Source organism: Cololabis saira, chromosome 23 (assembly GCF_033807715.1).
Source record: "Cololabis saira isolate AMF1-May2022 chromosome 23, fColSai1.1, whole genome shotgun sequence".
In the NCBI taxonomy this organism is placed as follows: Eukaryota; Metazoa; Chordata; class Actinopteri; order Beloniformes; family Belonidae; genus Cololabis; species Cololabis saira.
In genome coordinates, this window is record NC_084609.1 from 6,681,089 (window position 1) to 6,693,140 (window position 12,052).

The following is a 12,052-nucleotide window of genomic DNA, read 5'->3' on the forward strand; positions in this document are numbered from 1 at the left end:
ACGACAAAAACACGAAGCCCGCCGGCAAATCTACATCCGAATAATTGAAAAATAAAAGAATGGAGGTCGAGGAATGTCCTAGTCCTCGGAGTCCAGACCTCAATCCAATTGAAGGGCCGTGGGGGGGGGGCAAATCTTGAGAAATCTCTGCATAAGCCAATCCCCAAGAACCGCAGTGAATTGAATCAACTTTGGGAAGAATGTATTTCAGACCCCATACCTCTGTAATCGACCACCGCAGGGCCGGAGGGGGGGGGGGGGGGTTATCAGCTCTCATTCTGTTGCATCATATGCATTTGTTGTGAAGTTGGAGTCAAACAAACTATCCTGGAAGCCACATATACAGTACATTAAAGCTGAAACATCCAAATCTATTGCAATATTACACAAAGTCAAACACCTTCTTAATCAATTATCACTATACACCTTGTACTGCTCCTTCATACTTCAATATAGGAGCTACTGTGTGGAAGTGTGGGGGAACACATATAAAACAAATGCAGATACAATATTCAAACTTCAAAAAAGAGCAATACGAATTGTAAATAAAGTGGCCTTTAGAGAATGAACAAACCCACTCTTCATCAAACTGAGAACACTCAAATTTAAGGATCTGGGGCCGGATTCACAAAACATTCTTAAGAAAAAAAATCTTCTTAAGTGTCATTTTTTTCTGAAGTTTCAGTCTTAAGAAGAAAAAAGAGAAGAAGTCATATTCTCCAAAAAAGTTCTTAAGTATTTTCTCAACTTTCTTCTTAAGTTTCTTCTTAAGAAAAAACTTAAGAATAAATGGTATTCTTGAAATAAAAGTTCTCAAATTTGTTCTTGACTTTTTTCTTAACTTTAAGACAACCTTGACCTGTCTTAAAAATTCTTCTGTGAAAAGGTAAGCCTCTAATATCACCTTTTTCACACATTAATCTCATCCACCATAACCTCAAGCTCCTGCCTTGAAAAGTTCCTGTATCTCTTTTTCTCCTTCTCCATGTTTAGTGAGTGACTGACGGTTAAGACCAAACTACCTGTATAAATGTTGTTTGTTGGCGCGTGCAATGCAATGACATATTTTAAGAAGTTCTTAAGTAGGAAGAATAAGAAATTCGTAAGAAATGACAGTTCTTAAGACGGTTCTTAAGAAAATATTGAGGAATTGCACTTAAGAACTTTCTTTTGAACTTCTTAATTTTAGATCTTAAGACATTTCTTAAGATTGTTCTTAAGAACATATTGGTGAATCCGGCCCCTGGTCGACTTCAAAACTATACAAATCATGCGCAAAGCGAATCAGCATCAGTTGCCACAAGACATCCAGAAGTTGTTTCAAATAAAAGAAAATAAACACAATCTCAGGGGAATATGTAATTTCAAAAACAGCATGTACCAATAAACATCAAAACCCATTGTGTATCAGTGATGGGAGTTAATCTGTGGAACAACTGCAAAGATTAAATGAAATCATTAAGTAAGTTTAAACAAATCTTTAAAATCAATACTCTTAATGGAAATGGACACATGAACTCACAGCCAATGACCAAAGTGCCTTGCTCAGCTGAACCACCTTTTCTTTCTCTTTTATGCTTTTCTTTTGGAGTTCTGTGAAATGAAGAAATTGTAAAAAAAAAAAAAAAGAACATTAGAACGGGTAGGACTAGAAGTTTTTTGAAACTTTCAATCAATCTATCAATCAATCAATCATTTATTTTAACTCACAACCATGATCACATGGTACGGAGCACAGAACACAAACATTTGTACATTTGTAGCAAGTGGCAGGCTGTAGATATTCAACTAAAATACTCAATTTGGCAAAATAAAAATAAAAATCATTTAAACAGAGGAAGGACATTAGATAGATTGAAGTAACAAAATCAATTTAAACATAGATGGTCGGTTTGTATAATACTTTGGTAAGTATTTTTGTCTGAGATTAATTATATTTAAATTTTTACATTCAAACTAAATGTGAAACTCATCTCCAATACAGGTGACGTTACAGAGGTTACAGAATCTCTGACTTCTATCCAGACCTTTATAATAATAATAATAACCTTTATACCTTCCAGTGACTTTTGGTATTATGCTGTTATTCGTCCTAAAATTACAAATGGCCTGTCTATACTTTTGATTTTGACATAGTAAGTATTGTTCTAGGTTAAACTCTTGCTTAATCTCTACATAAATATCACATGATGTCATCCTATAGAGTTCACTTCGCCATTTTTGCAGAAATTGATCTTTCAACCGTTGCTCAACAGTTAGTTTCAACCAGTCAATGTTATTACATGTTTGAGAGAACCAGAGGTAAGATAAACCACAGTCATCCAGTATCCGCTTTACTAGTAGAATCCATGGTGACTGAAATACATCTGCTTTGCTCTACTTCTGCTTTAGTTTACTTTCTTTACCTTCTACCAACCTCCCCCAGAAACCAATGACTCTCTTTTTTACCGCAATACACAGTGGGTACCTTCCCAGCTCTCCATAGACCATATTATTACATGTTGTTGTTTTAACTTTCAAAATATGTTTGAGGAATTTAAGATGCAATTCAAACAGGAAATATTTATCTACATATAGATTTGTCTCTTTAATTTGCTTTGTTTTGCTTATGTTTTTTTTTATGTATTCTGATACAGATTCTGATTTTTGTTTTAACATGTTTGAATAAATAAAAAAATAAATTAAAAAAAAAAGTTTGTACCCGGATCGTAGAGGGAGGTCGGAGTACAATAATAGCAACTGCAAGCGGATCCGCGTCTTCACAACCTCACTCCATCAGCTAGAAAGATTCCAGACACTTTTCTCTGACACATTTTGCGAAATATGTTTCATAAAAGCCATTTTTAAGCCATGCTAGGGCCCTCAGGGACTGCAGTGTAGTTTAGAGTTCAGGATGAAGTCCAGGCGCGATTGCCTTGAGTTATCTTAAGCTCCCGCTGAACGCACTTTACTGGACTTGATGAAAGTTTTTAAGCAGTTTGTTTTTGCTGTCCGTCCTCCCTCAGCCTGGCCCTGGTCCTCCCCGAGTACAGCATGCACTACATCCGAGCCACGATCGGCGACACCATCACCCAGGCCAAATGTAAGTCCGACCCCCCCGTGTTGTTGGTCACATTCCAGCTACGCAGGGTGGAAACCGACACGCATGCAGCCCCAGCTCATGGTTGCCATCCATCACTCCCAGCTAGGGTCGCCACCCGTCTCCTGAAATACGGAATTGTTTTACTTAATTGGGAATTAAAAGTTGCGTTCCGTATTGAATCAATACGGACATTATATTATGCTCTTATTTATTGATGTCATAATATACAGGTGAAGGTCAGAAAATTTGAATATAGTATTGCAAAACTTCATTCGTAGTAAATTCAACTAAAGGTGAAACAAATATATTATTTCCAGTGTTGTGAACACGTTCATTTCTGTGAGAACGTTGAACTGAACGCAACATATTTACACATAAAGAACTTGAACGTGAACTTGTTCATTCTGGAGATCATGAACTGGAATTTGAACTGTTCAGATTATGTGAGTTGCAGCTTCAGTGTTTAGGTCCAATTATTACGGAATAATCCTTATTTCACCAGCGGGCGGCGCGCACATTTAAAATGCTCCACGAGCCCGGTGCAGTCTGTATGTAGCTGATTTATGGTTCCGCGTTACACCAACGCGGACCTACGGCGTAGGGTACGCGGCGTGCGGACCGTATGGTTCGCGTCGCCGCGTACCTTACGCCGTAGTCGTCGCCGTTGATTTAACGCGGAACCATAAATCAGCCTTGACAGGTGAAGAGAGACGTTGCAGTCGCAGCGTCAGCGAGCCGTCAGATGATGATCCACTTATCTTTATCTGCGGGAATTTTACACATCGTCTCCCAAAGAGTCCGACGGTAGGAAACTAACCTTTCTGTGCAAATTATGTCCAGCTGCGCTGAGAAAACAAGTCAGAGCGTCTGCCTCGTCAACTTCACATTTGAAACGTCATGTGGAGTTAAAGCATCAGTCCAGTGGGAGAAAATATCTGCGAGTCCTTAACAATCAAAAAGGTTCCCAGAAAGACCAAGAGGTCTGATTTCCCAGTAACAGGTAGACAAATTGATAATGCACTACAATGTTGGAGATTTACAGCCTCTGAATAAAGTTGAAACGCCACGAGGACAATACATGATTGTATTCAGCAGGGTCTCCAACCCTGTCCTGCATGTTCTACATGTTTCATTGCATCATCACACCTGATTCTAATTAATGGCCGTCATCAGCTTGTCATCCAGGTCTGCACAATTCTGTTAATGACAGTAATTTATATCAGGGTTCTGAGGGGAAATATCTAAAACATGCAGGACAGGGGGTCCTGAGGACCAGGATCGGAGACCACTGGTAGGCTATACGGTGAACAGTTTTAGGATGGGGGGGGGGGGCGCGTTTCATTTGTACTTCTCACCTAAAAATATTGAAATGAACTGAATTTGAACTAGTTCAAAATGAAAATGGTGAACTATGAACGTGAACTGTTCATTTTTAAACTATGTGAACTGAACTTTGAACTAGTTCATGAGAAGTATGAACTTGCACAACACTGATTATTTCCCATTACATTCAAAGTGAGATATTTCAAGCCTTTATTTGTTATAATTTTGGTGATTATGGCTCACAGTTTATGAACACCCCAAGTAAAAAATCTTTATATTATGAAATCAATAAACAATGAAATCATCAAAATTATAACAAATAAAGGTTTAACACATCTTGCTTTGCATGTAATGAGACTATGTAATACAGGACTGTCTCAGAAAATTAGAATATTGTGATAAAGTCCTTTATTTTCTGTAAAGCAAAAATGCCATACATTCTGGATTCATTACAAATCAACTGAAATATTGCAAGCCTTTTGTTATTGTAATATTGCTGATCATGGCTTACAGCTTAAGAAAACTCAAATATTCTATCTCAAAAAATTAGAATATTCTGGGAATCTTAATCTTAAGTTGTAAACCATAATCAGCAATATTAAAATAATAAAAGGCTTGCAATATTTCAGTTGGTTTGTAATGAATCCAGAATGTATGACATTTTTGTTTTTTTAATTGCATTACAGAAAATAAAGAACTTTATCACAATATTCAAATTTTCTGAGACAGTCCTGTATATTAGTTTCACCTTTTAAGTTGAATTATGAAATAAATTAACTTTTACACCATATTCTAATTTCCCGACCTTCACCTGTAGCTATATTCTACATCTTAGCTATTTCAGTTGCTAGTATGGTTGGCTGTCTGCAAGTTCAATGCTATTAAACCACTTTAAACTTTAAATCAAAGCATTTTCTTTTTTCATATTAATACATTTCTATGCAGTTTAGAAGTTTTGGGGATGTCCCTTTTTTGGCGCCTGCGCTGCTGAAATCGGGGCGTCCCTTATTTCTATTTCTGAAAGGTGGCAACCCTACTCACCTGAGCAAACGTTCACCCACGTACATCCAGACCGGCTCTGCATGCACTTGTCACTCGTGTTTTTTCTGTTGTGGGGCTGTTTAAAGTTCTGTCACCAGACGGCGAGACGAGCGGCTCCAGGATCCCCTTTCACACATAACCAGTTTATGTATAGCTAAGTGCTTCACTCTGTGTGTGTATATGTGTGTGTGTCTCTGAGTGCGTATTTATATGTTCATGCTCGATCGCATTGGCTGATACACACTAGATCACACGCTCCACATGTTTGCCATCGTCGTCATTCGCCGTGTCTCCTTTTAGCTCCATATGGAGCCTGCAGTGAAAGATGTCATCTCATCGTGGAACGACTGGATGGATTTATTGTGTGTGGGTGTGTGTTTGTGTATCCTCGCTGTGTTGAAATGTATCCCCCCCTCCTCCGTCTCCAAGGAATAATTGTGGATTTCCTAAATGCATATTTATTCCATGCTTTGCATGTATTGCACAAGTCTGTTTTAGCTACCGGGGGGTGCTCCCTGTTCTCGGCTGTCGGCACACAAACAAGCTGGGCTTTTTTATTTGCTGCTTCCTTTATGTGCTTGTTGTCAGCCAGCGAGATCCTCCCAGTCCCGGCACATCATTACACACAACGAGGGAGAGACTAATTACAAATCTACTGCAGCTGTGATAATTGGTCCCGGCGGGGAATGTTCCCTGAACCGTTGTCCCTCACCTCACCTACACAGCTGCACCAAGGCCGCACACAGCCTCACCTGAGAGCAGCCAACCCACTCTGCATGGTTTATTTTAATTTAAAAGCACTTCTTGGAGATCACTTGATATTTCATCACCATTTTCCAGAAATGCGGTTTCAGTTTGAAAAGGAATTGAAGAGGTTTTCCAAACATTCGCAATTTTTATGGGACACAATAAAAAAGTACAAGGAACCAAACTATTTAGAAAGTGAGATATATATCTGGTAAAGTCGTTTCATGGAGCTCTGGTGCGGCGAACCAACGATGAAGTGTTGTCTCGCTGAAATAAATTAATACACCCCTGAAAACGGCTTAAATCAGATGTGTAAGTCGTTAAAGATGAGTTTTTTTTACCTACTCAACACTGTTCCACTTAGGCCTGGAACAGACCACAGAGATCAAACCTTTTTTTGCATTGATAAAATTTTAAAAAGAGGAAAAAACGAATTAATTTTCTAATTCCTTTTGTCCGACAAATACATTTTAGGTTTTTTGATTACCGACATGTTTCGTAAATCCTTTCACCTTCATCAGAATCACAAGACGGGTCACACACCATCTTGTGAAACATGTCAGGTAATTAAAAAACCCTAAAATGTATTTGTCGGACAAAAAGAATAAGCAATTTAAATAGTAAATCCATTGATACTGATGAACTTCATCACTGATGAATCAGGAAAAAACCTACGGTACTTTCGGCCTCCTTTACGGAAGTTGCCACAGTGGATCAATGTGTTCCGATCCACTATATTGATGAGGCACAGGTTTCACGTTGGATGCATGAAGGTGAACCACAAAAAGTATTTCAGAAAGTTATTCCCGCTCCCACTTTCGAGCACGACACAATCTTTACATCATAAAAAAGATTGATTCATGCAAAAGTCCGGAGCTCAAAACCCCGCAAGAATCCCGTGATCGGGACTGCAAAACGGTACTAGTTTCTTCTGAGCGTAGTAAGATTTTGGTCCGCGGGTCGAGGCGCGGCCATCACGTGATCCCGCTGCACCAATAGGATGTTACTAGTAAACACAACCGCAATATGGCGGCGACCGTGGTGTCTTCCACCTAAAAGCATGATGATGAAAACAAACCCCAAAAGTCGTCAAAAATGATCTGAAACCGTGCTAAATACACTGCCACGTCAACTAAGAACTTTGAGATTATTAGACAACAAGAGCGGACCTTATCTAAAGTATCTTTTAACCCTTGTGCTTTCTTCGGGTCAAGGAAGGAGGAAGGGAAGAAGGGAGGAAAGAAAGAAGGAAGGAAGGGAGAAAAGAAGGAAGGAAGGGAGGAAGAAAGAAAAGAAGGAAGGAAGGGAGGAAAGAAGGAAGGAAGGAAAGGAGAAAACAAGGAAAGAATGTACGAGGGGAGGGAGGGAGGGAGGGAGGGAGGGAGGGAGGGAGGGAGGGAGGGAGGGAGGGAGGGAGGGAGGGAGGGAGGGAGGGAGGGAGGAAGGAAGGAAGGGAGGGAGGAAGGAAGGAAGGAAGGAAGGAAGGAAGGAAGGAAGGAAGGAAGGAAGGAAGGAAGGAAGGAAGGAAGGAAGGAAGGAAGGAAGGAAGGAAGGAAGGAAGGAAGGAAGGAAGGAAGGAAGGAAGGAAGGAAGGAAGGAAGGAAGGAAGGAAGGAAGGAAGGAAGGAAGGAAGGAAGGAAGGAAGGAAGGGAGGGAGGGAGGGAGGGAGGGAGGGAGGGAGGGAGGGAGGGATGAAACGATAACTGGGTTCACCTTACGGCCTATGATGATGAGTTTAAATGAGTTTAAGGGGCCAATGTGGACAATCAGGGGTTTACCTGGGCATCAATCTCACGACCTTCCAGCTGAAAAAGAAACCACTATCTACTCACTGATCAGCCTCCACTCCCTTAAATAAAGAGGAAAGTAACAGAAAAACTCTAAAAAGTGCACTAAGACAGAATAACAGGTCTATAAAGACGCATGTACCTGCTCTGCTTAACCTGTCGTTGTGGTTTTCTACTCTGTTTCTCCCGTCAGTGGAACCTCCTTCATGATGATGCTTCATGTGTGTCGCCACGTTTGTTTGGCTTCCTCCTCCATAACATGCCGCTTTAATCCGTCACCGTACTTAGAGACGCTGTGCAATAACCTCATGCTCGCCTCCTTAGAGACGCGACATCACGCTGGTTCTTTCTGAAGTCTCATGAAGACTTTTTCTGCTTGTTTTTGGTCAGAGAATCCGCCTGTGGCTCACGTGAAACGCTGATGTTTAAAACGGTGATCTGTTATAGACCCAACTCTACTTTCCTCCCATCTGCACATGTGCTTATCTTCGGCTACAGGGACGTAGCTGTTTTTAATATTTATGAGTGTCGTGTTTCTTTAGGTTCAGTTTTGTTTTCACTTTGGTCCCACATGTGCAGAGTTATTGTTGTTTGTTTAGTTTTAATCCTCCCGTCTTAGATTAAATGTTTCCCCGTGCACTGGATTGGTTTTCTTTGTGATAAATCATCAACGGTCGCATTTAAACACTACAAACTTTTCACCCCACTAAAGATTCACACAAAAAGAATCATGTTAAGTTAATTTCCAGCAATTTGATCCCACTTATGACGAGTTTAAATCCGATTTAAACCTGAACACTGAACGCCTTAAATCTGAACTTCAACTTTTGATGTTTGCAATATTCTTATTCAATGCTTATTTGAATAAAATATTGTGTAACCCTGTTGGCTTCTTTCTTTTCCACTTCCTCCTCCCGTCCATTCCCGCTGTGTCGGACCCTCTGCAGCATTTCTGGGCAAGTATTCTCCTCCTGTTTCACCCCCCGTTGACCCCTGACGGAATACGTTTTCATTTAAAATACTCGACGAGACGACGACTTCGCACTACATTACCCACAATGCAGTGCACACTAGCATAGCATAACGGGCACCAGCTCCATGGCAACGGCGGCCCGAGCCCGGTGCATCTTTACATGACCACTGATGAGAGAGACGTCAGATGATGATCCGCTTATCATTATCTGCGGGAATTTTACACATCGTCTCCCAAAGAGTCCGACGGTAAAAATCTAACCTTTCTGTGCAAATTATGTCCAACTGCGCTGAGAAAACCAGTCCCAATGTCAACGCAGTTAAAGCAGTTGACATTGGGTTAAAGCACAGGTGTCAAACTGAATCCCAGAAGGGCCGGTGTCCTGCATGTTTTAGATGTTTCTCTGCTTTAACACACCTGATTCTAATTAATCATCGTCACCAACTTGTCATCAAAAACTGGATAGTTCTGTTGATGACACAGTCACTTGTATCATCTACAACATCTAAAACCTGCAGGGACACCGGCCCTCGAGGACTGGAGTCCGACACCCCTGGGTTAAAGCATCCGTCCAGTGTGAGAAAATATCTGCAAGTCCTTGACAATCAAACAAAGTGATCAGGAAAGACCAAGAAGACCCAACAGCCCCAAACGACCCCAGTCCCAATGCTGCTCCTTCAGGGGGAAGATTTACCAGCAAAAGGTCGACACATTGACTACGTTTACATGCAGTCAAAATTCAGGTTAAGGTCAATATTCCGGTTACTGAAACATTCAGAATAATCTGTTTCCATGCGTGAGGAAACAGGGTTATCCCTGTATACATGGTAATAAATCCGGATCAAACCAACAACGCACGGAGAACGTCATGACGCAATTCCCGTCATTTCCGCTTCTTCTTCCTGTATCCAAATCTAAAACAACAACAATAACAGCAACATGGCGGATAATCGGACCCGCTGGCACCGTTTTGTTTCTCGGCCCTGTAGTTCTCCTTTTTCAGCGTCTTCCAGCGGAGCTTGATCTGGTCTGGTGTTCGTACAAATCCTGCTCCGCGCAACTTTTCACTCACCTTTTTGTAAATCTCACTATCCCGGTACTTTCTACCGTCTACAAATGCAGAAATGTTCATATCCTTCATTACATTTATGAAGTGATTAGTCTCCTCCTGGTCTTGGTTTCTCCGTGTTTATAAGAACTTCCTGGACTCAAAAGACCAAGATTTCTTCCGAAAAGAACATGCGCAGAAAACAGATTCCTGTTCCTTTTGATGGGGATATCCCGTTATGCATTTACATGACCAAATATTCGGGTTAGAAAAGGAGTAACCCAGGGGTCATTTTCGGGTTTTTAAAAGCCAGAATATGAGCAAACTCCGGTTATTCAAAGGGGTTATTGGTGTTTACATGGCCATGTGCAACCGGGTTATTGCTTATATTCCGGTTAGAAAAGGATTATTGACTGCATGTAAACGTAGTCATTGATAATGGACTACATTGTTGGAGATTTACAGCCTCTGAGTGAAGTTGAAAAGCCTCTAGGACAAAACATGATTATATACAGTGAACAGTTTTAGGATAGGGGGGCGTTGCATTCGTACTTCTCACCTAAAAATATTGAAATGAACTGAATTTGAACTATTTCAAAGTGAAAATGGTGAACTATGAAGTGAACTATTCATTTTCAAACTATGTGAACTTTGAACTAGTTCATGAGAAGTAGGAACTTACACAACACTTTCGCTCACACACACGGCGTCTCGTTCTCCGTATCTGCGTTTCTTCTTTAATCAGCGGCTCCTGATGAACGATGACAACTCCGTTGGGAGGAATGGAGGTGGCGGCGTCTCTCGGAGGCAGCGCTTCGCATGCGATGCGTGTGTCTGAGTGCATGTATGCATTAACCCCCCCGCCACCTGTTTCCCGCCGGCCTCAGATGTGGTTTTGGCAGCGGCCCGCTGCAGCAGGAAGACCAGGGGAACAGGATGTTAGCATGACTTAAAGGTGAAGCCATAAAGGGGAGAGCTGTGAGTGTGCGCCCCGAAAAAAACAAAAAAAAATGACTCGCTGTTTGTTTTTCTTCAGTTTTCTCTTTTTTGACTCACTTGGAGTTTTACAACATCGTTAAATAACTCCTAATGAAAGACAGGATGGCTCTCAACACAATGGGCTTCATCTCCTCTGTCCTTCTGTGCGCTTTTTCATCACTTTTGTCTCGTTTCGCGGGCTCCGGACCAAGAGTCTCTGAGCTCTGGGGTTTATCTGAAATTCAAGCCCGACTTGCGTCTGTCTTTATTACAGTATTTTCCGAGAGCGAGAAATACCGTAAATGTCAATTTAAAACGCACATGAAGCTGTAAACATATCATGCCCAGATTCCCTCATCTATTTGTCATGCAGTTTCTCAGCCGGTGCAGGTTATTGTTGCACGTTACTGCGTCAGCCTGATTCGTGTTGAAGCCCCTGCTTTGTTTTATAAATTTCCTCGTCACTCCCCATATCTCCCTGCTATCCGTCATTACCCAGATACTTTTGTTGGATTTCGTGTGGAGTGACCGAATATCAAAGCGCAGCCCCAGCGGTGCAATTACTCCCCAACCATGACCACCAAAGAGGACAAGGAGCACCGTGTCGTCATGAGAACCGTTTTTTCTGCAACGCCGTAATTGTGCTTTGGACAATAGCGAAGGAAAATGAAGGTTGTGAGCTGCGGTGGATTATTTTCCCCCACCTCAGTCTGATGCAGAGTAAATACTTCACAGGAGTAACTGCAGATATTTACTGCGTCATCAAAAGGATGCAAATACCGTCGGCGTCTCCCTGACCGCACGCTCAGCCTCTCCCTTTATTCTCCATCTGTACCGTCTCCATCACTTTCAGCGGCGCAAAGCCTTTTGTTCACAATCCAATATTTCTATTCAGGACTCGCTCTGCGAATAAAATATTGTCACTTCTGACCTCTGTGGTTTTACCCTGTCTCCTCCCCTCCCCTTTTCTTTTCCCTCTCGTCTTTACCTCCCTGGGGGATGATTCCTGTGTTCCTTCACTTTCTGCTCCAGGGAATGATGGCAAGTATTTTTTTTGCTCCCTTTTTCTTTCA

At 41.4% G+C, this 12,052-nt stretch overlaps 1 protein-coding gene across 1 annotated transcript in view; it reads left to right on the forward strand.

Annotated features, from left to right (window-relative positions):
* LOC133424606 (voltage-dependent calcium channel subunit alpha-2/delta-1-like) overlaps positions 1 to 12,052 on the forward strand; it is a 237,407-nt gene that overhangs the window by 174,342 nt on the left and 51,013 nt on the right. Inside the window, exon 22 of the mRNA XM_061715302.1 lies at positions 3,006 to 3,082. Coding sequence (XP_061571286.1) covers positions 3,006 to 3,082 — 77 coding nt within the window. The remainder of the gene's footprint in view (positions 1 to 3,005; positions 3,083 to 12,052) is intronic.